This window comes from Diadema antillarum, unplaced genomic scaffold (genome assembly GCF_040938485.1).
Source record: "Diadema antillarum isolate AM-2024a unplaced genomic scaffold, OU_Dant_1.0 seq00000507_RagTag, whole genome shotgun sequence".
NCBI classification, from domain to species: Eukaryota; Metazoa; Echinodermata; class Echinoidea; order Diadematoida; family Diadematidae; genus Diadema; species Diadema antillarum.
Window position 1 is genome coordinate 3,204,204 of NW_027271462.1, and position 27,795 is coordinate 3,231,998.

The 27,795-nt window shown below is 38.7% G+C and overlaps 1 protein-coding gene across 1 annotated transcript; it reads right to left on the reverse strand.

Moving 5' to 3' along the window:
• LOC139733982 (putative aldolase class 2 protein PA3430) lies at positions 1-27,795 on the reverse strand. Its single transcript, XM_071644793.1, has 6 exons — positions 27,623-27,795; positions 21,546-21,614; positions 10,483-10,675; positions 9,189-9,363; positions 7,600-7,850; positions 1-262 (listed from the first exon to the last, which is right to left on the reverse strand). The coding sequence occupies exons 1-6, from the start codon at positions 27,673-27,675 to the stop codon at positions 107-109; spliced, it is 897 nt and encodes a 298-aa protein (XP_071500894.1). The 5' UTR covers positions 27,676-27,795; the 3' UTR covers positions 1-106.

Genomic DNA, 27,795 nt, shown 5'->3' on the forward strand with positions numbered 1-27,795 from the left:
ACGGACGGACGCCATTTGGATCCCTTAGTCTCGCCTTCACCTCCGGTGGGCGAGACAAAAATGTAGAAAACCTCAAACCTAGTCTCAACCAAAACTGTACATCCCTTTAATTCATGAAGCATGGTTCTTCTTTCGCAAGTATTCTTTTCATGCTCTCGAAAAAGACGTATGCACCGGAGTCATAGCACTCATCCTTGGCCACGCCCTTCACGATGCTGGGCGGGGCCAATGCCATCTCCGCCCCTGACGACATCAGCAGCACCTGGAGGAAGTTGCCACAAAGAGAGAGAGAGAGAGAGAGAGAGAGAGAGAGAAAGAGAGGGAGAGAGAGAGAGAGAGAGAGAGGAGAGGGAGAGAGCGGGTGAGTGTGGTTGTGTGCATTTGTGCGTGTGTGTGTGTGTGCATGTGTGTGTGTGTTGTTGTTTTTTTTTGTGTGTGTGAAAGGGAAAGGGAAAGATATTCATATGAAATTGAACGAAATTCGAATAAAGAATTAAAGAAAAAATCTTGGGGCCTCTTTATTCGTAGTCATAGGCCTATGGGTCTAACATTGAAAAAAATAACTTGTTTGAAATGACGCTTTGAAACGTGTTTCTAAAGCGCGGCTTTCGATTTACCTGTAAGGAGGTTTCAGGCAGGTACCTCCTTGGATTAACAGAGTTATTGTGCTTTACTAGATATTGAGTATTGAAGTCGCTAACTGTAATGACATCCTGAACAGCAGCTGTGTCACAAGCATGGGCGTAAATCCCGGGGGGGGGGGGGATGGGGGATATACAGGGGCGGATCCAGGAATTCTGTAAAGGGGGGGGGGGCGTGACTAATATTTCTGGTGCCACTTCCGGGTTTCATTTCATTTTTTTCTTTTTATTTCTTTTGCTTTTAACGAAAAATAAAAAAAGGGGGGGGGGGGGCGTGCGCCGGTTGCGCCCCCCTCTGGATCCGCCACTGATATATCCCTCCCTGAAATGGAGGAGGGGGATGGCCAGTACAATCATCCCCCTGAAATTTGAGAAAAAAATGGAGGAAGCAGAAATGTGATCGTATCAATTTTGGCATATTGCATGACATTTGTACGCCCGCCTTCAGACAGGTAACAGAGCTGAAGAATATTCTATCTTGTAGGATAATGTATACATAATTTTCTCAAGCGCTCGCTCTCTTCGCTCGCTCGCGAAGAAAGTAATATCGACATAAGGTATGGTCCAGACGTTGACAACGTCAAATAGCATAGGCTTACATGTAAACATGCTATGAAGCGAGCAACTCGGGACCATTTGCAAATTATGTATGAACACAAACAAACAATAACAAAAACTATACCGCCATAATTGAAACCCCCCCCCTCCATTTCCTGAATCATTCCTGAAACGATGATGACTCTGATACATCTATGGGCATACCCAGCGATGATCAGGGGCGTCGAATCTATCTCGGGGGTTGGGGGGGGGGGGGGGGGGCAAAGGGGCATTTGCCCCTCCCCTACGGAAATGTTGGGGGCAGACAAATCATTTGTCCCCCCAAGCAATTCCCGAGATGAGGACAAATCTCGAACTTTCTTTATGGAAAATTGTACAACTACCGCCAGAACTATGCACCGGATCGTTGAATTGCAATCATAAATATGCAAAAGCTCCGCTACTGGGTCCCTTTTGATAGACTTTGTACACTATTGAGATTGACGTTTTATTTCCTTATATTTATCAAAGAGTGTGCAGCAGATCTTTCACTTACAAAAACTCCCTCATATGCAGAGGCGTCGATGGAGGGGGGTGGTTCCCCCGTAAAAGTAATGTGGACAAACAGATCATTTTGCCCCTCCTCGTAACTCCCGAGATGTGGAAACGTTCTTACTTTTTTGATAGAAGACTGTCTAAATATTTCACCCAAAGATAGCTGAATTTCAATTCTGAAAATACAAAATCTCCTTCGCGTAAGAGGGGGTAGGCCTAACCCCTCCCATACCCTCCCCGTTCAGTCATTTCTACTTAATACACTTTAGATTGACAGATTTCAAAATGTTTCATTTAAAGTGTGCACCAGGTCTGTTACTTCAGTTTAAAGAAATGCAAATGTTCCTCGGGTGGGAGGAGATATCTAGATATTTTCAATTAACGGAGGGTTCCACCTAAAAAAATAGTATACACTTGTGGGATTGAAATTCCCCCCAGATTTCATCATAAATTCTAAAAGTGCAAAAGCACCCTCGTATGCAGGTGCGTGCAGTGGCGTAACTAGGGGGGGGGGGGCATGTGCCCCCCCCCCCCACCATCCGCTGGTAAAAAAAGACTTACCAAAATGGTAATTCAAGGGTTTAGTAAAGGGTTTAGTAATTAAAGAGGTATATACTGTCAAACATTGTTCAAAAAGCCCAGAGCCGACAAAAGATTGCGATTCAGCGTGATTCCTGGTTGACATTCGGAATATAAGCAGGATATGCGCAGTGTACTCAGAACATCCGAACGGCAAAAAAGAGTCGCTGCAAAGTTGCGCAATGTGATGTAGAATGTATACACCTTTGTACCTTACGCTTCGTTATATCAAAGCTAGATCATTGATTTTGCAGTGTTGCTTTACATACTTGTCTATATTAAAATGCCTTGCATTGTCAATAATAAGACTTGACCTGGGCTATTTCCGAACTTTTCCATGCATATAAAATACACACACACACACAAACACAAACAATATTGATAAGGGGATGCTCTAAAGTGCAGATTTTGGACATCCTTCCCCCGCGTGGTCACTTCGACGCCACCTCGCTGGTCATACCTCCCCCAATCATGAACATAAACCGACACCCTTGACTACCAGTGGCAGATCCAGGGGGGGGGGGGGGGGCGGAGCGCACCGGGCTCCCCCTTAATTTCCAAAGTGAAAAAATATATCTACAAACGGCCGTTTTTGGACTGTACAATGTCCAAATTTTCAAGCTCGCTTGCTTCGCTCGCTCGCATTTAATCGTCATGCCATTCTCCTGATGTTGCTGCCGGGTAAATTGCCAGCAGTTGCGCCCGGTGCGCCTCCCCCCCCCCTACCTTAATTTTCAAAGCGAAAAAAATATAGCTACAAACGGCAGTTTTGGGACTGTAAAATGTCAAAATTTTCAAGTTCGCTCGCTTCGCTCGCTCGCATTTAATCGTTATGTCATTCTCCTGCTGTTGCTGCCAGTAATTGCCACCAGTTGCGCCCGGTGCGCCCCCACCCCCCTCAATTTCCGAAGCAAAAAAAATAAATAAAAAAAAATATAGCTACAAACAGCCGTTTTGGGACTGTACAATGTCAAGATTTTCAAGCTCGCTCGCTTCGCTTGCTCGCATTTAATCGTCATGCCATTCTCCTGATGTTGCTGCCAGTAATTGCCAGCAGTTGCGCCCGGTGCGCCCCCCTTAATTGCCCAAGCGAAAAAATATAGGCCTAGCTACAAACGGCCATTTGGGGACTGCACAATGTCAAAATTCATGATCGCGTTCATGATTTTCAGTGTAAGAATTAACACAAGAAGTTTATCTAACTGATACCATTTTATAGGCAAAATTGTTCAATAATAATCTACATAAAATGTACTGCTACCTTAAACATGTTGGACTGTTTCGTAAGTCGATAAAACACGCAAAAAATGCATCAAATTGCACCATTTACAACATAAATATGCAAAAAGTTTCACCCTCCCCCTCGCTCGCATCGCTCCCTCGCATCTAACCGCTCCCCCTAAGATCAAATCCTGGCTACGCCGCACAGTGGGCCAGAGAGATACCAAAGTGCGCCAAAAGTCACTTTGGGCACTTGGGATTTTTTAATTTTTGACATGCGCTCTTGAGAGGCAATACTTTGAAGAATATATCATTAAATTATTTGAATCAGGTATGTACATTAAAGGGGTATATTTCCTACCTGAAGTAGCAAAATACAATATTTTAAGAGTTTGAAAGCAAATTGTAACCTCTTTAATAAATAAGTAATTTCAACATGTAGTTTTTGAGATATCAACCTGTAATTTCTCCCACATATTTCTCAGAGTTCATTTTACGTTATGAATGCCATAAAAATGCAAAGAAACTTAATGTTCATGAATATTTTACGCTAAATATCCTGGAAAAGAGGCTAATTATTTGTCTTTTTAATATACCCTCATGAAAAGTTTAGATTGCCACGGATTTCCAACTAAATTCTATTACCACCACATTCCCTGATGTCTCAGCTTTAAGCTGATACCAGATTTGGCTGCCACCTTTTGCCACTTTTTGTGTTAGAGCCGATTTTCCGCGACACATTACGCCTATTTTGGACCTTGCAGCCCCTTAGGAATGCTGTTATATCATACGGGGCCGCATGAGGGCGGCATTTTTATTTATTTATTTATTTATTTTTTCCTCGCACGTTAAAAAGGCACAGAAACATGAATAACACTGAATAAGAGGCAAACAGAGTTATAAAATACATGTATAGGGCTAGTCCGGCACCTAAAAGATCCCTCCTCCGAAAATAAAAGAGTACATAATTGCACATAGCCAATGCCATATAGCCATATTGTCCATAATTTATTGTCATAGCCACTACTGTAAACATAGTTACTCCCACTGCGATACATATTGTATGGACACTTGAATACATGTACTTCGATCCTACTCTTGACATATGCAGATAGAACGTCATACACCAAAACACAGAGATTTTATTCTCATTGGCTACTCGTTGGAAGCAAAGTCTGTTGCTTTCCGGCCGCTCAGCAAAGTGTATAGGATCGCAGTTTGTGAATCCGATTGCAGGTCAATGTCAGACATTGCTCGCGTGATCCTCATCGGACGATCTTACCTCATCGGATCATGCCTGACATGTCTGACATTGACCTGATAGGCGACCAATACAAGTCGGATTCACCAGACTGTGATCCCATACACTTTGTGGGTTGTCGATCGGAAGCAAAAAAAAAAAAAACTTTGCTTCCGACGACTGATGAGAAAAAAAAAATCACTGTGGAACGTGGATAAATTTATAATTTCATGTGATAGTGATTTCGATAAATTTTTTATAAAAAAAAAAATCTTTTGTATTATTTTAGCTTTCCCAAGTAAACTTTCATACACGGCAGACTCATTCTTAGCTGCTAAGTCATAACCTTTCATTTTCCTGATTACTGACTTCACAATTTGTTATCTTTCCATTAAAATTAGACAAAATTGTTTTTGCGCTTGTATGAATTGATATGGCATAGGCCTAAGGTTATATATGAAGTAGAGAGATAAGAACTATATCAGAGATTGATTTTATATCTTGCATTTATGTCCTGCTATAGAATAAAGTGAATAAATTTACCCAAACGTAAGCGTACATCATAAACTTATATTCTAACTAGTTTACACGGACAACAGTATCATTTTGCAGTACGTGTGTAATATGGAACTTTCAGCTTAAATTCGATTCTTTTAACGAAACCCGAATGTTTATACACTTTCTATGACATGTAAACATCGTGTATTCAATGGTAGTATATAAGCAGTGTCAGTGAAGGTGAAAAGATAAATTAATCTTTAAAGAAAAAAAAATAACAGCTTAAGATTTGCATTGCTTTATTCGTCATTTACAGACAGATTTTTGGTAGCCAATGAAAAAACAGCATCACAGTGACGTCATATGAGTTTGAAATTATGTTCAATCAATTCTACGCCCCCAATTACCCTTAGACACCAAATTTGGGTAAAAAGAAACCACGGGATATAATTTTGGCGCACTTTGAGCTCATTCTGGCCCACTGTGCGCCGGTGAAAGGCCCCACTATTTAGTAGGCCTTCACAGTGATGTCGCACAGGCAGAGGTACAGCTAAAATACCTCGATGTAGTCATTCAATTATCTATAATATTTCTTTTTCTTACTTGTTTTTAGCATTTTATTCAATTTATTTGGCCATTATTCAGGGCTGCGCTACTTTTTTTTGAAAGGGGGGGGGGGGGTGGGGGGTGTCAAAAATCGCCTGTCAGTCAAGAAGAAAGAACATCAAAAGACAAGAGAAACAACAATAAAAAAGTCTTCATACTTTTAAGGTCTGATTTTCCGCCGAAAGTCGGCCGACAACCAAACAACAAACACACAAACAAACAAAAACAAGAACAAAAAGTCTATATATTTTTGCTGCCACTTCCCTCCCACTTTGCATGGAAAAGAGTGGGACATTTGATCCCTGTAAAGTGTGTGTGTGTGTGGGGGGGGGGGGGCATGCTTCTCTCTCTCTCTCCCCCCCCCCCCCCCCCCCCCCCCCCCCCCCCCAATAGGGCTGCGCCGGTCCGGTTATGGGCTTGTAATCGTGGTGATGGTGACTATCGCCGATCATTCCCCTCACTCCTCAGTACGGATTTACGCCGTTGGTCAAAAGCATCATGACTTGTCAAGCAGATCAATCAAACACATGATTCTAGATACGTTTAAAAAAAAATATAGCAGTACTCAGCAGGACCTTCACATTCGTCTTCCACCATTTGGAATTGGCTTGCTATAAATCGAAAAGCTTGTCTGGATGGTGCGATTTTCCAGGAAATCGAGCCGTTTTGTAATTATTGCCACACAGTTCCTCTTCCATTTTCTCTTTTTAAAAGGAAAACACTAAGAGATCAGTCTATTTATCAGGCTCGACTGCCTTTAGAATAATCATCATTGCTTTACAGTTAAATCACCGAAAATGCTTTTAAAGAGATCAATCAGTGCTTTGATACAGCCCATCTGGATGGTGGCCTGTACTATACAGAAAGAAGAAGAGGAAATTTTGGTGAAGATTTGTGAGCAACGAATGTGAAGCTTTTGAGTGTATATATATATATATATATATATATATATATATATATATATATATATATATATATATATTATTTGTGTGTGTGTGTTTGTGTGTGTGTGACTGATATTACTTTTAATCGTGACCTATATGGTCCTATTTATTGTTTCATGAAGCATGTAAACCTGTAAAGTGTTACGACTCTTTAGGTCATGACCGATTTCTCTAAAGAGTTCATCATCCTCCTTGCTTTGATTCTATGTTTATCTAACCATGAAAGGAGCTTCACTTCAATTACATCATAATGAACATTTTTTCATCAACGAATTGCATCTTGCTAGTCAGCTGATCCCTGTATGTTTAGTCTACATCCTCTTCAGGAACGTCATATTGTTTCACAGAAAGCCCAAAACAATTCTGTGTTCTTTCTTATCCTATAAGCGGATGATACTTTTGGATTGGAACGACACTTATTATTTTCGTTGTACTATCTTTAGTACAGCGTGTGATGAACACCATAGCAATTGACATAATTATATAGGAGCCATTTCAGCCATGACATCAAACTTAGTTAAGATATAATATGACTAATATTGTGATAACCTGTTCATGCTCAGGGGCGGATCCAGGAATTTTGTAAAGGGGAGCGTGACTAATATTTCTGGTGCCACTTCCGGGTTTCATTTCATTTTTTTCTTTTTATTTCTTTTGTTTTTAACGACAAATAAAGGGGGGGGGGGCGTGCGCCGGTTGCGCCCCCCCCCCCCCTCTGGATCCGCCACTGATGCTTTATGATTTCTTTGCTCTTATCATTGACTTCACCGAAACTAACCTGTAAGCGAGCAGCTCTTTCTAGGTAGTACAACAGGTCAAAGGCATCGCAAGCCCGCTTCCCCACCGCAAGGACGCCGTGCTGAGCCATCATGAGAACCTGCTTGTCACGGAGAACTTTAGCCAGTCTGGCGCCCTCAGTGGCGGCATTGGCAAAGCCGTCGTACCCGTGGTCGTAGGCAATCAAGTCCAGGAATCGCATGCTCACCTGGCTCATGGCTACTTTGAATGGTTCGGGATCTTTCATGCATGCTGAGGTATACAAGTGAAGAGTTTCATTGCAAAATGGGCTAAGCGCCATTTTGTGTCCATCGTCAGATAGAGCTAATTAAACCGTTCCAATGATACCTCACTTGCAACCCAAGAAATATTCTAGAAATTATGATTAAAGATATCCCATTTTTTTATTACTAGTATTATCTTTGATTTTAGCAGCTTTAATCACAAGTATCTCAACTTAACAAGTATGGGATTTTGCGATAAAACTCTTTAAATAGATGAGGAAAATAATAACTCGATTTCAGGACCATTTCTATTTGGTTGATTAATCTGACTTGCTACCTAGAGACATGTTGCCAGCAGGCTGTCGAGATCGACAATAACAAAAAGCAACTTTTTGGAAAAAAAACCCCACAACAACCCAACATGTCATTTCCCAAATTACAATACGTATTCAGGTTTTTAATAAGACCTTGTTCAGGCCTGCCCTTCAAGAGATGAATTACGAAATTCTCAAATACAATAAGAAGAGTAACCAGCAGAATAAATGCGCGTTTTGCCAGTGCTCAAATCTTATTATCAACATAGAAAAACATCGATGACCTTTGAATGTGAGCAATCATACTGATGTAAAGAATCATTAAAAATCATAACATTCAGGAAAATTGTCGATATCCGGTGTTATGCTATGGTACACTGTAAAAACATCGGTGTCAGATTTAATACCATGGGTGTTAAATTTAACACCGATCAAGTGCTGATAGAGGACCGCACCCACAGGTGTAGAAAATGTATTGTGATGGTGTTGAAAAGTGTTCAGCTGGCACTTCGTGGTGTTAATTTGACACTGTATCTGGTGATATTTTTGACACTGTGCTGGTGTTAATTCTATAATGACGCCACATATGGTGTTGATTTGATATTGCTGGTGTTAATGTCAATGGTATAAACACCCGTCCAGCTTCAATAGGAGACCCACACCAACTGGTGCTACTGTGGTGTAAATGTGTTTACACATTTTTTCAAAAATCAAGTACTTTATCAGAAAATTCTTGATCGTCTTCTTGAAGTTCAAAATCAACAAGAAGTGCTTACTAAGAAACTCTTAAAAAAACAATTTTATATTTTGAAATGACACCCGGACTAGGAAGTGGCTAATTCATTGGCAATATAAAATTTAGTTTCTTCTTCCTAACATCATCAGTTACATACCGACTCTTTAATAGCTGTTTTGGAATAATTATGATCTCATACCTGTGTTACGTTTAATCTGATTTTTATCAAATGTTCCCTGTCGTGCAAGTAAAATTTTACTCTTTTCTTCAGACTAACATTGGAATGGTCCGGAATTCCCCTTTTGAAGGATCTTACCAATTGCGGTAGTGTATGGCTGATGAGTGTGGAAAACTGATGTCACCCCGTCGACCGGATATCTAGCGTTATGAATAGGCCTGTGGATGCTGCTCGCCGCTATGTTCATTTCGCCCTCGCCCTCTATCAACTCGCCCGTGAAGAAGTCCACCCCAAGTAGACGTGAGGCTGTGACCTGCAACATGGATGACTCTTGAATAAGATTGTGGTAGACAATGTCCGGAGAAAAAGAACATGCACCAAGGCGTCTGGTTCAATAATCAAACTAATCATTATTCTTTGTGTGTGTGTGTGTGTGTATTGTTGCATTTGTAGTGTTCATGTTTGTACTCCAGTGCCTGTCTTGCATCTTGTTTGTCTGTTAGTCTAGTCTGTCTTGGATTCAGACACTTTACTTAGGTTTTAGTAGCTTTATCAGCCCCCTAAAACAAATTATTTTTATGAATACAATTCTAGTTTATTTTGTAATTGATCTATCAATATGTACTGAATTTGATGACCAATCATTTTTTTGGTATGTACATTGAATATAGTAAATTGTGGGACCCATAATCTAAAAGCATTGTTATTAGTAGGTCCCCAGGCTACATCCTCCAATTTCTTTATCACCAAAATGACGTATTTCTGCAACCCCCATCAAAAGCATAATGTCTCCTTTTTTATTGATTACGTATGTTGACATTTATTTACTTTCGTTAAAATTGTGCGTATATATTTTTTTTTGCTAGAAAAAAAACAGAGGCCATCACGCAGTGGTCTTGAAAAGACTCCTCATGTTCCAATTTCTTATGTATAAAACTGATATGGTGAGTCACATGGTCATAACGTTATCAAAGAAGTACCAACAGATGAATTGCACTGTTTATGTGCATCGAGAGCCCATAGACGGGACTGGGAAGTGAGCAACAAAACAATGATAATAATAATAATAATGATAATAATAATAATAATAATAATAATAATAATAATAATAACGATAACACAAACAACAAATGTTGAAAGATTCCTATCTTAGGACACATTTTTTTTTCGACATAAACAGGTATTTATCTTTATGTAAGTGCTTGTGGTTTATTGGGTTGGACGGCAATACCTCCGACGTGTTTGCATCATAATGTTGTCTCATTACCTGCCATGTGTCTCACGGTTTTTTTCTGGCAGAAGCCAGACGAGTAAGACAGGAATTCAGCGATTGAAAAGAATTGCTTTTCACTTCTTTTCCATACTACAGGGTGGCAAGGCAGACAGGCAGGCAGACAGACAGACAGACAAACAAACAAACATCTATTCTTACCTCCTTCCAGTGTAGTCCGTACGGGATGACGAGCATCACGTCTTCGTCTCTAACTCGAGATGGCGCCCTCAGGGTCAGATGGTTGCACACTCCCTCGCTGAGATCGTAGAAATCCAGGGCTCTGTATGCTGCCGCCAAATCCACGCGTGCTTGGTGATTGGCCGCCTCTCGACTCGCTTGTTCTTTGTTCAGCCTTGCATCGATAGGAAATTACAGGTTGACATGATTTTGGTTTGGTTTGGTTCGGTTTGATCTGGTTTGGTTCATTTCTGCATTATTGCTTTCTCCAAGCACAACGGCAGATCGATACGAGATTTTGATAAAAACAGCTGGACTGTACAGGAGCCTATTCCGACACAATCATCAGTTCTGTACTTTGTACCTAAACATCGCTTGACGAGGTATAGGCTCCGAGATGTAAACAGCTGACTCAGCAATATGCAATATAGAGGTGCAATGAGACCTACAGACGTGACACGTCATGATGGTTATCCTCATGTCCAAAACAATCTTTTGCGCTTGAAGGGTATAACATTTTTGCGAATAATAGACCTGATCGCTCTGGTGGTGCAGTCGCTTTTTATGTTTCAAACTGTTTTGAATGCACTGTACATGAAGAGCTTAGCAAAATGAATGACATTGTTGAGTCACTTTTCATTGAGATTACTGTTCCTGGTAATAAAAACATTGTGATAGGTATTATTTACAGACCTCCACATTCAAACAACAAAGATTTTTTATCGTATCTCACTGAACTTCTTACCAACCCTTTATCTATTAACCCAGACTCCTTTATATTCGGTGATTTCAATATTGACATGATTGATTTGTTAAAACACACAACGGATAACATCTCGGGAGAATTTCTTGAGACATTCTTATCCTCTTCCTTCTTACCTCTTATTTCAAAACCGACTCGCGTTTCCCGTCAGTCGGCCACTTTAATTGACAATTCATTTAGTAATGTTTTAACCCTTTCAGATTCGTCGATAAGTTTATCAGATATCACTGATCATTTTCTATATAATGACGCATTTTAAACTTAACCATAATTGCAATAGTTCATCCCAGCCAAATTTGAGGTGTAGGGTAACCCAAGAAAACTTGTCTTCCTTTTGTGCTTCTTTAGATGATCTCAGTTGGGATTGTGTGTTTGATACTGATGACATTAATTTGGCTTTGAATAATTTTTTGGATATTTTCAATAATCATTTGGATATTTACATTCCTGTAAAAGAAAGGATAAACGAGGGAATTATAAATCAACACCAAAGCTTCCTTGGATTTCGAAGTCCATTTTGCGTTCGATGAATAGAAAAAATGAATTTTTTATGTATTTGAAATGAAAAGAACTGAACAAGCACGATTGAAATATACCTCGTATAAGAATACCCTTATTAAGATAATACGTATTGAAAAGAAAAAATATTGTTATAAGCAATTAGAAAGATATAGATGTGATATAAAAAGTACATGGAATGTATTAAAACAAGCAATGAATGTATCAAATGAAAAGTTTGGTATATCGAAAATAAGATTTAATGATGAAATTATTGATAATTCTGCGGATATAGCAAATATTTTTAATTCATATTTTACAACAATTGGAGAAAACATCGCTCAAGAAATTCCTGAACAAACATTTCTCTGATTTTTTAAATCAGTATGATATGCATTCAATACTTTTTACTCCTGCCACTAGATAAGAGGTTACTGATATTGTATCTGGCTTGAAAAGCAAAAAAAAAAAAGTTCAGGTTATGATGACATAAGCAATATGATTTTGAAAGGTGTTATATCTTCTGTTGCGGATCCTTTGGCACATATTTTTAATTTGTCAATGTCAACGGGTGTGTTTCCAGAACAAATGAAAATAGCTAAAGTTATTCCCATATATAAGAATACTGATAAGTTAGATATAAGTAATTATAGGCCTATTTCTTTATTATCCTGTTTGTCCAAGATTTTAGAGAAAATTATATGTAAAAGAACGTTGAGTTTTCTGAAAATGTATGGTGTTTTTACAAATTCGCAGTTTGGGTTCCGAGAAAAGCATAGCACCTGTCACGTTTTGTTAAATTTTGTTGATAAAGTAGCACATGCTTTAGACGATCACTCTCATTTGATTGGTATCTTCCTGGACTTCTTCAAGGCCTTCGACACTATAACTCATGATATTTTACTATACAAGTTGTCTCATTATGGTATAAGCGGGAAGGCCTTGGAGTGGTTCAGGAGTTATTTAACTGATCGCAAACAATATATTTTTTTGAACAATCATAACTCTGATATGAGAGAATTTAAGTGTGGCGTCCCACAAGGTCAAATGCAAATGTAAATATGTAAACGTATCAAAATAATGTATTCAAATGTTTTTTATTCACATGAAGACCCAAATACCCTTGTGCAGACAGTTAATTCTGAGTTAAAAAAATTATGTGAGTGGATACGAGCAAATAGTAGAGCAGATAAGCAGAAAAATTGTGTAAAATTTGACTAAAGCATGAAACTTTCACCAGTGTTAGTACATGTTATAAGATTCATTTTAAGATCGGGAGGTAAGTCTGAATTGACCTCTGATGACCTCCAAAGGTCAATGACCTCAAAATTTGATAAAAATAGATATTTTGCGTCATTGATAAATGTTAAAATGGTAGGTCCTAATGATGTACTAAAAACTCATTTTTTGTTAAAGTGGAATTGTCTTCATGTTTCATAGAACCCTGACAGGTTTCTACCTTTGTCCTCTGATGACCTCCAGAGGTCAATGACCTCAAAATATCAGAATATTGATATTTTGTCATTGATTAATGATAAACACGGCAATGATGTACTAAAACCATGTTTGTTTGTTTGTTTGTTTGTTTGTTTTTTACAGTGGAATTGCCTCAATGTTCCACCGATCCTTGACAGGTTTCTACCTTTGACCTCTGATGACCTCCAGAGGTCAATGACCTCAAATTATCAGAATTGTGATATTTGGTGCAATTGGTTGATGATAAAAATGATAACGATGTCTTAAAAATTTTGTGTTACAACTGAATCACTTTCCTATTCCTCAGTTCAAGGGAAATTATTTACATGTCTCTGCCTTTGACCTCCGAGGACTGTGACAGGTCAATGACCTCAAAGTATTACAATATTGATATTTGACGTATATTCACTGGTTAACTGTATACCTGGTGTGCAATCAATAGAAGTGTCTCCTCATTCCACAGAACATTGGTCATTACCCTGTGTATATCCAACTTTGACATCTAAGGACAATGTGAGGTCAGACTTTTAGAATATCAAAATTTGTGTAGGATTACAAGTATTTGTGTTTGGCTTCTTTGGTTTAATCCTAAAAGTTTAATCATTTACAAATCACGCCTTGACGTTATAATCAAAGCATGTATGCATATTCCACAGAGTACTGGTTCATAGTAAAAGGTTTCAGAAATGTGAGCGGTCAATTACTTCAGAAATGAAGCTCACGTGTCTTCAGTGATGGCAGTGACCTCAAATACCGTATGTCCCCCCCCCAAAAAAAAAAAAAAAAAATTACAACGGGACCCTCCGCAATGATATCTTTAAAAATATCGAATCAATCTAAATACAAATTCAGGGTATGAAAACTGTACCTCATTGCCCACATCTTACAGGAAACCCCATTCGATTTGCTTCAGTGGTCAAAGAGAAATGAGGAATTTTATAGAAGATGTCAGGAATTTCTTCCCTCCAAGTTTTGTCTATTGTATTCACACACAGAATCATCGAAGTACTAAACTTGGAAGAATCAAACTCATGACATGCTTTACAACAATCCCCATTTCTCTGTGACCGCTTAACCAAATCGAATGGGGTTTACTGCAAAATAGAGCTAAAATTTTATATTTTAAGACCCTGGAGTAGCATTTAGACAATTTAATCATATTGTGTGTTATCAATGCGAAAATCTAATTGTATTTATTTATTTATTTATTTATTTATTTTTTTTTTTTGGGGGGGGGGACATACTGTATAATATTCATGTTTGGGTTAGTTATGCAGCCTAGCTTGCATGAAATTATGTGCAACATTATCAAATTTGCACTGGACAAAATTTGTACGCTTAAACATGGAAAGTGGGGAGAGGAGTACCATATTTTGGGTTGATGCTTTATAGTATGTGAACAGGCATATGGCAAAGTCCCTTGAACTGGATAAAAGGGTGAAAGATACTAACCAGAAAACAACAGGCCCACCTCATCAGGTGTACGTCACAAGTCAAACAACTCAAGAGTCGTACAGCCCATGAGTTACGCAGCTCACGAGTCATACATCCTGTGACCTAAACACTAGATGAACAAGGTCCATGAGCTCGACATCAAATATGATAGGCCCACAAGCTGTGCGGTCCACGAGCTCGACACTCGAGGAAAACTTGGCACACGGTACGAGATTAATATATGTATTTCAGATAGCTTAATCTATTCAGTGTATAGGTCTTGTGGACCCCCCCCCCCCCCCATGTGTCGAACTCTTATGGGCCTGGTTTGCCTAAACTTATAGTGTCGAGCTCATGGGCAATGCTACCTAGTTTCGAGCTCGTGGGCATGGTTCCGATGAATGACTCATGGTCCTGAAGCATACAGTGACGCCATGGACCATTTGGAGAGATACTGTGAGGCCTAACATGCACTCCACATTAGTAATCCTGTGTCTTGCTATTGTCATCCACTTAAGTTTAGGTCATTAAGTCAGGCAACTTGGGGCATTTTTTTTAATGACATCTTTAGGTACCTCACTTCCAAATAGGAGTGGAACTACTATACTACTAAGGGCTATCGAAAGCCGTTTAAACAGGGGAAAGTTAATAAACGCAGCCTGGTCAGAGGCTGCGTTTATTAACTTTCCCCTGTTTAAACGGCTTCCGATAGAGGCTGCGTTTATTAACTTTCCCCTGTTTAAACGGCTTCCGATAGAGGCTGCGTTTATTAACTTTCCCCTGTTTAAACGGCTTTCGATAGCACTTTCCAAAGCCCTTTAGAAACGGCTTTCAAAATAGTTGCGTTTATCAACTCTCTTCGCGAACACGATTTTTTAACTGGCCTGTCACTGCACAGCTGCATTGCGCTATTCGACCCGAGGAGAAGTACAAGTACTGAAGTACAAGACTACAAAGCCGTTTCAAAACAGCTTTGCGTTTATCAACTTCCAAAAGGCTTTTACAAACAGGTTTCTGAAAACCTGTTTAGGAAACCTGTTTGGATAGCCACATATTTGGGGCTTTTGAAAAGGCTTTCCTAAAGGGCTTTCAAAACAGCTTTGCGTTTATCAACTCGTAAAAATTCCTTGAAAGCTGTTTGGATAACCTGTTTCTGCCGAGAAAGGAGAGTTGATAAACGCACCCTTTCGTAAAGGCTTTCCTAAAGGGCTTTCAAAACAGCTTTGCGTTTATCAACTCGTAAAAATTCCTTGAAAGCTGTTTGGATAACCTGTTTCTGCCGAGAAAAGGAGTTGATAAACGCACCCTATGATGGGTGCATTGCGCATAGAGTACAGGGTGCTTGAGATGATAAGAAAGCTTCTTTTTGACTCGCGGGATAGGCTACAATCCTGTCACTGGCAAAGGTTCTGAATTATCGGATCGTGCTCAGTCTGCATACAGTGAGCTGAACACCATATCAAGTATACGTGTGCAATGATTGTGTGTAAGGATATGGGAAAATGCATGGAGAAATCAAAATACATATGTACATGTTTATGTATTTTACGTGGAATCAGTTCCCGTCTGTTGTCTTCATCAATCTTGCAGTGTTGTTGATTATTATTTTCTCTCTCCATCACAAGTATAATATGGAACGTGTTGATTATTTCACGTGAAGTTGTGATGTCGGAAAATGCGAGGCTGTATTGCAGGTGGCCTATTGCAGGTGGCCTTCAATTTGTTTTTCACATTATATTGACATGTTTAACAGACTGTAACTCACCAAGATGCCTCTTGAAATGTTTTGAAAAACTTCTGCTTGATTTCACACGAGCGGATGATTATCAGTTGTCTTTCTGCTATCATCGTGTGTGAAACAAAGTATTGTTCCTCTTCAAAATTAATCTGCAATTACTGTTGGTGCTTTATATTCCAACCCACCTCCAGAGCTCCAGCCTAGACATCCGTAGGCGTTGTGGTGTAGAGCGGGATCTGAACATCTCTCGTGAAGCGAGACTTCTCTTTTTTCTTTTCTTTTCGCCACTAACAATGTGAAACAAAGTATTGTTTCTCTTCAAAAGATAGCGTGCCAATTAATCTGTACTTAGGTTGATGCTCTAAACAAGACATTCCAACCCACCTCCAGCTTAGATATCCGTAGGCATTGTGGTGTAGACATGGTAGAGCGAGACCTTTCTTTTCTTTTCCCCAATAACAACTTAGTTCAGCAGGAAGCATAGAAGCATTCGCACGTACTGTTTACATTTCCCATCGCATGCTTTGAACATCGGAATTTTCACGTACACATTTTCCCTAGAATTTTGCCAAGAACTTTTCAACACAATACATGTTCAAAAGAAACCATTTGGTTCATACATAATTTGATTAAAGGGGCTTACTTATCACCGTCCACGTACTCGAACAGTTTTCGCTATTAAAGATACAAGTATGTTTACAAGACTGCAAACAGTAGAATGATTTGCCCCTTAACAAATAAGACTACATCTCTTGAAATGTCTTCAAACGTAAATTAAAGTCATTCCTCTTGAACGATTTCTCTCTTATATATACACACATATTGAAGAGTTTGTTCGCAAAAACCGATAAGTCCATATTTGCCAAGTGGAGATATTTGCGATTAAAGGTCAAGAAAAATAAAGAGAACAATAAGAAAATTTTTGCTTCTTTTGACCATAACTTCAAAAATGTACCTTCATATGTAGTGACCAATATATCATTTAAAAGGTATTATTTTGTACTTTATGACAGAGACCGTACTTCAAAAACTTCAAACATGGACTTATCGGTTTTTGCGAACACACTCTTCATATATATATATATATATATATATATATATATGAAGACAACGTCATTATTGTGTAAGTTCCCAAAAGCTCCTTACGACTTTCTCTGAGCCGGCGACCATATTATTGTACAGATACATAGATACTGGATATGTCATCACATTTACAGTTTGCTACTCTAACTGATTTCTCGGCTCAAACATGTTTTTTTTTTTTTTTATAAGTAATTTGCTAACAAACTTCCTTTCCCTAAAGCATTTCATTGGCTCAATCTTATATTGGGGTGTGGTGTTCACTAGAAATGAATTCTTTATTGGTGGGGCTAAGACCCCCCCCCCCCCCCCCCCCCCGGCACCTCCCCTTAGCCCCACCGTCGGTACGGGACCAAGCAAAAATATGGAAGTGTAAAAAGCCCTTTATCTGGCAGGAGGGCGACCTTCCAGCTCAGAAGATCATTTACGTTTGGGGATCAGAGGGTAAGAACACGCCATCATGTCATTCCCCGTAATTTGGGTGGGAATTTGGGAATGAAGAGCCATTGGAACTGACCACTAGCGGGGAAAGTAGCCAATGTCTAACTTATAAATTCCTATGACCATAAACTTTTCTTGGGAGAGGGGGTTTCGACAAAAAATAGCTGGAAGGAAGATAAACGGTTTCATAAACTCCAAGAAGGGGAAAATACTGAGCATATTGACGTCACAGGGTCAAATGCAGTGTTCTGTTTTCTTTTACTCTCTATCCTATTATATTCTATTCTATTCTGTTCTATTCTATTCTTTATTTTATGTGCTAGTAGCCATCTGGGCTACGTTGTAAAACAGATGTTTGTGTTGTACATCCTCTAAAGATCACCAGAGGTCAAAGGTAGAGCCCTGTCTGTGCTCTTTGGAATATGAAGACAATTTCATTGTAAAACAGATATGCATGTTTTGCACATTTTAACCATGTTTATCATTAACTAATAACATAACAGATCAATATTATGGTATTTTGAGGTCATTGCCCTCTAAAGGTCATCAGAGGTCAAAGGTAGAAACCTGTCAATGCCCTGTGGAAACGGAAGATTTGTAGTACAAATGCATTATTTAGTGCAGCGTAACCAAGATCTAGGCTTATCATTCACAAATGCCTCCAAACATCAATATTCTGATATTTAAAGTTCATTGACCTCTGGAGGTCATCAGAGGTCAAATCAGACTTACCTCCCGATCTTAAGATGAATCTTATGGTATGTACTAACACTGGAGAAAGTTTCATGCTTTAGTCAAATTTTGCACAATTGTCATGATTTTGAGGGCTTAACTGCTCTACTAAAATAAGTTGTCTTTAAATATCCAAAAAACAAAATATATGCTTTTCAGTAATACCTTCAATAATTTGAATATGGATATTTGTTTTGGCGATGCTGTTTTAGAAAGTGTTTCCAATACCAAGTTTCTCGGAATCACAGTCGATAATAAACTTTCCTGGAAATTTCATATTGATAATGTCAGTAAGAAAGTTTTACGTAACATAGACTAAAATTGTCTATTCCTCAATATTCGTTGTTTACATTGTATCCATCTTTGATATTACCCTATTCAAATTATGGAATTTTAGTATGGGGGAATACTCATCAAATATTATTGGATTGGGTTTTACTGCTACAAAAGAAGGCTCTTCGCATTATTTGTAACACCGTTCCATATTTTCATACAGATCCTTTGTTTTTTGATAATAAGATTCTGAAAATTAAAGATTTGCTTTTGTTTCAACTCGGGCAATTTATGTATACTTATGATAATAACTGCCTTCCGTTTATCTTTAACTCCATGTTCATGCACAACCGGACATATCATGGATATCCGACCAGACAGTCAAATGGTTTTCATTTACCTTTATTAAGAACCGTGCTTGCTCAACAGACTTTCATTTATGTAGGTCCAAGATTTTGGAACTCCCTTCCCATGGGCATAAAAAATGCACCGTCATTGAATTCTTTTATAAAAGAGATTGAAGATTTTTTCTTTTGAAGTCTTATAATGCAACCGAATAAATATAATTCTATAATGTATTTCGTAAGCATGACATTTTTCTCCTCTTCTTTCACTATAGACTGCGTTCTCTTGAGGCATCGACCATTTTTTACTGCGTTTAGCATTTTTGTATTCCATACGTGCCCTCACGGTTACAGTCTGTTCCGCTGGAAAGCAGCTCGACGCTGTTTCACTCTCGAAAACGCTTGGCTATTTGTCTCTGTGGGCTTCGCCCCTTGGTGTATGCATCAGAATAATTTAGGTTTTCTCTCTCTCTCTTTCTCTCTCTCTTCCTCTTCTCCCTATTTTCTGTTCCCCTTTTTCACACTTTTGCTTTTTCTTTCTTTCTTTCTTTCTTTCTTTCTTTCTTTCTTTCTTTCTTTCTTTCTTTCGTTTTCTTTTTCTTTTTTTTTCTATTCCCGACTTTCCCAGTTTCCCGCACTCTGTGTAGTTGTAAGTTTTTCATCCCCTTTACTTCTCCTCCTTCCCCCTTTCCCTCAGAGGTACCCACATGTCACAAGCATAGTCTTCTGAGTGGGTACCTCCACTTTTTTTTTTCACATAGTGTATAAATAGAGTGTTTCTTTTGTACTAAACATGTAGACATGAACATGTTGTTATCCCTGCATGTCTGACTATATTATCAACGACTCGCATGTCAAATGTATCATATTGTTTCTTGTACATTCTGTTGGAAAAAGTTTGAATTTGAATTTGAAATTGAATGATGATGCAAAGGGTACAGATATTGTGACGACCCTGTTATGTTAAACATGACTGTCGGAATAGATTTCCAAAGATTGATACGACTTGATGATCGCAATATAAAGGATGCACATTCGCGTCTGCACGAACACTAAACTGGGTGCGTGGTATAAACAACGGGGATATGTGATAAGCACAATAATACTCTGCTTCAAGATTGATTAATTGGCGTCTGTACATGTTATTCTATGTCAGTGGCTGTACTGAGAGTAATTCTACGCCACGTTTCGTCGACTTCAACAAAAAGATTAAAGCAGAATGTAGGAACTATACGAAGTGCTATTAAAACCGGACAAGGGAAACAGAGTTATGAAATTCAAATTTAAAAGATTTTCCCTTAATTGTGGTACATGTATTGGTCGTAACCACACACAAAAATTAGGAGAGGCGAGAGTGCTATCTTATTACCACTCTCACTAGTTTCTTTCGTGCAGAAACATGGCACTAGACATGTTTCTGGTAGACAGCTTTCACGACGACAATACGACATGGTGATCTGATGTTAAGGATACGTCAATACGTTCCGATTTGGTGTAAACAATGAGCACTTAGTGAAGTGTTATGTACAGCTCTATCGAAATCTTATACAGTGATGAAATCATAATCTGTTGTGAATTGCATACGATGTGATTGCGACAAATCTCACGGCTTCCTGAAAAAAAATCAAGGTTTTAAACGCCATATCTTTCAGTAGTGACGTCACTGTCACAATGCAAAGCGTTATACAACGATATAAGGGATTTTTCACATACAGTAGGAAACTCATTTCATTTCTTTCGAAGAGTACAATGATTTCCTCCACTCTTTTCTTATTACTGACATAACATACTTATGTTAAGGTTCATGTTATTTTGTCTGCCATTTAAGGGAGGTAAGTCCAGAACTCGTCTATTATGCCATAAAAATAAAATGTATGGAATCTTCTTTATATTTCCTTTTCTTCTTTTTTTTTCCACTGCAGTACTACTGTAGTATCACGAGCTATTGTATAGCATTACTAGCCATGAAGTTCATGTTGCACGCTCCGCGTTCGACCATGGAGCTCCTTATGCAGTTATATAGCACCATGGTTCGACTGTCAAGTGATGTTGTATACATAGTCTGTTGACCTGCATTTCACTTTTAGGAGGTATCACAGTACCTCCTCCGTAATGATAAAGAATAGTCTTCCACACACAAACACAGACAGGTAGACACATACCTATACATTCACACATAAGCACACAGGTCTCATCTGTATAATGGCCAAAACTTTTTTTTTTAATCTATGAAGTTACGATACTGATGAGAACTAAAAACTCTTACGTCTTGGTTCCAGTGGCCGATGAAAGGCACCTTCTGCAGACGACGGGGTTTCGTTTCTCATGGCGAAGACTGCAAAGAAGATACGAACACCACTGAAACTTATAAAAAAAAATTCATTTCATGAGTAATGAACATGGATCAGAAGGAAACATTCATATTATAGCTATAACGAGAACGGTAAGCAAATAGTCAACGTTGGTAAAGGTGATGGGACAAACTATCACTTCCGAGGCGATCTGGATGTAGCTATCTTTCCGAAGCGCAGCAGAGATAAGATAGCGTACACATTCAGATCGCCGAGGAAGGGATAGTTTGTCTCATTGCCTGAAACTAAAAGCTGATTATTTGCTTTATATTCCACATCTAGGGTTCTAGAAATTCCCATTTTATTCCACATCTGAAGCTGTTTTAGCTGTCTTTAGGTATCCTTAGGGCTTAGGCTACGTGTGCGCGTAGATGACAAAACAATGAATTTGCTGCGCGCACCGCGCGGCACCGAAGTGAAAGTGCGTTGCACTGTGTATTATCCAGTGACCTGGGTCACATGCCACAGTGCAATCACCGAACTCTAGTTCGGTGAGTGCAACGCACTTTTATTTCGCACGTACTCATCTCGCGCTAGGACTGTGTGGACTGTGTGGAGATCAGTGAAACAAAAGGGATTATCAACATATAGAGTGTAACAAACTTTTCTTCTCAGGTGATGTGTTGGGCAAAACTACCCTTCATCACGTGATCAGCTCTTGACCAATCCTATTGCAACATTCTTAGTATGTGGAATATAATACACAAATATACCAGGCCTGAAAGGCTCTGGTTGAAACTATGTGCATGAGGTGACTTCAGTAGCACTATTTTCTGAGGGGCGCAGCCCCGAAGAAAATAGTGCTACTGAAGTCACCGAAGTAGAACTAGGCTTAACTAGATCTAACTTACGCTAGAAATAATTAAGCAGGCCTACTATCTACTGCACAGTTTGTCTACATCTTTTGGGTGGGTCGCTCGAGTTAGTGAACTGCGAGACCAATAAGCAAATTTCAAGCGACGAAGCATGAACTCCCCAAAATTAGACAGTCCTACACTGGGATATAGCCATAGGCATAGAAAATCTAGTATACCGTAGTTAGGGGATCATACTTTCTCATACAATGCAACAAAACCTTGGAACGATCTTCCATTATCTCTACGACATGCATCTTCAAAACCAGGGCCAAATGAGGCCTAACCAACGTTACCGTCGTTAGATTATTTAGAATAGGTCTAGATCTAACGTTAGGCCTACGGTTGGTCGAAGAGCTTGCTTATTGTTGTTAATTGTCTATTTATAGATCTACGATATCGCCTACTCTGTTGTAACGTAATATTCTATTCCACAATGCCATGAGCATCTTTTTAGGTAGAATGAGGGCTTGATAAGAGTCTTTCTAAGTCTCTTATTTTCTCTAAACGTTACACGTATTGAGTGTATTGTCTACAGTATGCGTGCCTTGTGGTTCTCGCGAAGTGAAGGCGCCGCGATACCCATTCATTTGTACATGAAATCTCTCGCGAAGCGAAGGTGCTGCGATACCCATTCATTTACACGTGAAATATTTCGCGTCGCGACACGAAGCAAAAAAGGCGCGAAAATCACCAGCATGATATAGTTTTTGTACTATTTCCCTAGGGAGAATAGTCGTACGTGGATTAATTTTGTATGGTAGAATTATGTTTTGTTTTTTACAGTGCTCTCGACCAATCAGAGGACGAGAAGCAATTTGTGAGGGATATAATAAGCTGTATCGCCTGTACACCTTGTATTTTGCTATCCAATATTATAAAATGGGTTCAAGAATGTAGCCAATAGGAAGCGCTGAAATGAGTGACGTATGCTTTGGTTACTCAGTCCCATTGCACTGCGTGTTAATCCTATTGCCGATCGTCTGTGCGCGCGGCGGCTCCTTTGAATTGCATGCATACGCGCTGTCAATCCTGCAAACAAATTACTTCTAGTTCGGACTGCCGGCCGGCCGACCTTTCTTCCCCTTGTGCATAACATGTGTGGCGTACGTATCATACGTACAGTGTACAGTAGACCAAGCGTTGTGGGACCGGACGCGTACATGGAGTCACTTTGAAGGGCAAATCCAACGATTTAGCAGGTGAATTCTCACGCCGTTTCAGAGTATGTTGTCTAGTAGGCCTATATGAGGAGTCTATATCAAGTCTTTAAGGTAAAGGGTGCATATTCTATGTAAAATAAGTAAGTTTTCATGCGGGAACTTAAGTGTCCGGAAACCCAACCCCCATCATACTTATACTGTATGTGCGGGATTTCCGAGTGCGACGTGCGTAAATGTTTGGGACGAACATCTTCGGACGTCTTGACCCACAAAGGTACGTGAAAAACGCTGAAAAATGCTGTTAGTTTTCGAATTTTCGACCCATTTTATAAAACAAATGATGCACAGGATTATTTCGTGGCGTTAGTGGAGGCGTATAGTGCACTCGAGGGTATTTACAATTGTGAAACATGCACGATGATGCACAGGATTATTTCGTGGCGTGAGTGGAGGCGTATAGTGCACTCGAGGGTATTTACAACTAACGCACTCTATCCTGTGCATCATTTGTATAGTATACAAATGATGCACAGGATAGAGTGCGTTAGTGGAGATGTAGCGCACTCGAGGGTATTTACAATTGTGAAACATGCACTACATTGTAAATACCCGACGCTACGAAATAATCCTGTGCATCATTTGTTTTATAAAATGGGTCGAAAACTAACAGCATTTTTCACGTACCTTTGTGGGTCAATACCAGTCAGCTACATGTAGCACTCGTTCAAGAGTCAAGATGTTCGAAGATGTTCGTCCCAAACATTTACGCACCTCGCACTCGGAAATCCCGCACATATAAGTATCCTGTACGCATAAGAGTATACGTATGCACAAGAAAGGCCGGCCGGCAGCCCGAACTAGAAGTTGTTTACAGGATTGACAGCGCGTATAGTAGCGCGCGACGCACTTGTAACAACTGATTGAGTGCGCACTGCTAGTGTAAACATTGTGACGTCAGGCCGTGCATGTTAGTGAGAAATTAATGCACGCGAACGCGACTCATTTCAGCGCTTCCATTTGGCTACATTCTTGAACCCATTTTATGATAAAGGTCATAGATTAGATATGGGTCAAGCAACTTTCGATTAAGAAATCATAGTTTATATACGATCTGTTGCCTTTTATTTCCACACTGACAGCTGGTATTTGGTGAAAAGATTTAGTGTGAAGGACAGATTACCAAGGAGGGCAGCCACGGTTACTCTGTAAATACTGACATCCAATTCGGTCAAAACGGTATAAACAAAGAAGAAATTCCATCAAGTTTATAAATACGGCACGTGTATCACCGCTGCTTGCTTTCTAGTTCAATCACCATGTATATCCCCATTCAGAATACGTGTCATATAATTATGCAGAACATGAACACTTATTTCCCCCTGTGTGTACATGGCTCATCAATGTACAACATACTTCATTTAAGAGTACATTACATCTATTGTTGGGCGGAAATTTGCTTCAGAACAGTCTCCTGATATTCAAGTAATGTGCAGTTTAGTGCCCCGTCACTGTACAGGCATGCTAACCTGGAAACGTCAAACTGCACATTACTTTAATATGAGATCATTCTGAAGTAAATAATTTTTACACAAAAATATAAATGCACTCTTAAATTGGAACAATCATCCCCCAGCATTCCCACTTAGTAATTCCCACTGATCAGTTAGTAGCCATCCCCTTTAATCTATTATGTAATCTATATGTAATCATGTAACTAACAATGAACTGTAAGTCTGTAACTATTCACTTGTACCTCGGTGAGAAATATTTTGTCATGCCTTACTGCTCAGTGATCCAGGTAAAATAACTTTGTGTAAGCCTATAGTGAAAGCATACAGACCTCTCCTTTATCTTTCTCCTTTCTACTATCCTATCTCTACGCAAGTCATCCCTCCCTCCTATTTTTATATAATGGGATATCAACTCTGGTCACAAAATGATAAACCAATCCTACAAATCCCACAAGCAAAAACCAAAGCTTTTGAACGCACCTTTTCATATGCTGGATTTGTCTTCTGGAATGCTTTACCAAAACAACTCCGCATATAGCGTTTCAGGAGAAATGTTTAGAAGGAAATTTAAGACCGAACTATTTGAATATTGATTATGTTGTCTTTATATTTTGTGAACGCCCTACGTTAATTGTACAGCGCTTTAATCAGGTCCCTGTAAAAGCGCTGAATAAGAAATGATAATGGTGATGATGGTGATGATGATGATGCTGATAATAACAATAATAATAATAATATAAATAATAATAGTAGTAAAAATAATATTGATAACGAAAATGATAACAACAACAATAATGATAATAAAAGTAGGTATATGATAATAATAATCATAACATAAACGACAAATAATGTTAAAAGATTCTTTTCTCAGGGTACATGTTTCAGGGGCGGATCCAGGAATTCCGCTATAACAATAACAACAATAACAATGATGATAATTGAAAGAAAGATATTATTCACAGGGTTCAGATTCGAATTTTTTCAGTTTGTCTCCCTCTACTATTTAAATTTGTTGAGATCGCAACTGCTGATCTGTAAATGTACAAATTTGTGAACAATTTGTTAATTTACAAATCAGCAGCAGCGATCATAACAAATTTAAATTGTAGGAGCACAAATTATTTTGTACATTTACATATCAGCAGTTGCGATCTTAACAAATTTGATTTGTAGGAGGGAGATAAATTGAAGAAACACACATCTGAATGATAATTATAATAATGATAGTAATGATAACAAAAAAAACCGATAATGATAATACTCGTTATCATTACTATTGTTATTATTATTATTATTATTATCATCATCTTCATCATTATATCATTTTTAAAACTGTATACAAGCTAACTTTCACGATCTCTGGGAAAGCAGCTTCCTAAAACGCCACTCAACATTCACGTTGACTTTAATAGTATAAAACAGATGATGAGCTTCACCAAATCGGGATAGATTAAAAAAGTTACTGTAAGTAAAAAAAAAATTGGGCGAATTATGATATTGGTGGCGACCACACCAGATGAATTAGTGATAATATTATCAACTCAAATCTCTTTTGTTAATCTGTGTAGACTGTATCGCCTAGCCAACGAACCTTCACAATATTACCAAATACGAAAATATATATACATTTCAATTCATTGATTTGTTTTTTCTTCTTCCACAGAACATACCCATTACTATAAAAAAAAAAATGCCGCAACTGATCTTGGATACACTATTATCATACCGACTTACATTTTTGCGTTGTTTTTTTCTATCGTTAACTCACATTTCAGAAGAAGAGTAGAACTACTAGGATTAACTAGAATGGATAGGCCAACCTCATTCTCTCTGTTCAAGAAAAAACAAAACAAAACTCAAAACGTTTTTTTTTCCAGTAACTCTTTGCTTTCTTTGAATCGTAGCTCTTTACCATTTGAAGCAGTGTGCCAGGAGTGCCACTGTGTGATAGACATGGCACATTTAAAGACTCTATTATCATTATTATTATCATTTTATTATTATTAATTCAATTATTATTATTATTATTATTATTATTATTATTATTATTATCAGTATTACTGAAGCACTGCAAATTTTTACGCTGCAAATAATAAAAAGTGGCATTAAGAAGTCGTTGTGAATTGCCATGGCAATATGGCGACAGTCACGACCAATGACACGGAACTTTAAGCGTGTAGATGTATATGTTATTTATCTCCCTTCTTCTATAGAAACACTAGACGATTGTGACCACAAAACAAAGCAATAACATTTCTTCCAAATACTCTGTGTTGCTTTCACGACAAACCCCGATTCTAGGTAAAACATGTCTGATATTTGAGACTTAAGTCAATCAGCAACAACTGTATATCTGTATATCCACACCACGCGCAGTCATAGTCAAAGTCAAAGCCAAAGTCAAAGATAAAGTACATGAATATACTAGGTACGGATCTGTTTGCTTTTGGTGATCTAAACTTACAAATATGACGATATTCGAGAGATGGCCTTCCTGAATTGAGCTGAATTCAACATTCTGGAAACAGTGGCGGTTGCGAGATTTCCGAAGTCGTTTTCAAACTTTTATTTACCGTTTCTTTGATCCTCACCCAGAACTAATGGCGCGCTGGCATAACAGTAAGTGCACTTTTCTAT

Excerpts from the sequence above, each read along its gene's own strand:
- LOC139733982 (XM_071644793.1), bottom strand. The coding sequence starts at position 27,675 with ATGTTGAATTCAGCTCAATTCAGGAAGGCCATCTCTCGAATATCGTCA. Across the intron at positions 21,615-27,622 it reads TCTCGAATATCGTCATATTT|TCTTCGCCATGAGAAACGAA; the intron begins GTAAGTTTAGAT and ends TCTTCTTTGCAG. Across the intron at positions 10,676-21,545 it reads TCGGCCACTGGAACCAAGAC|GCTGAACAAAGAACAAGCGA; the intron begins GTAAGAGTTTTT and ends TATCGATGCAAG.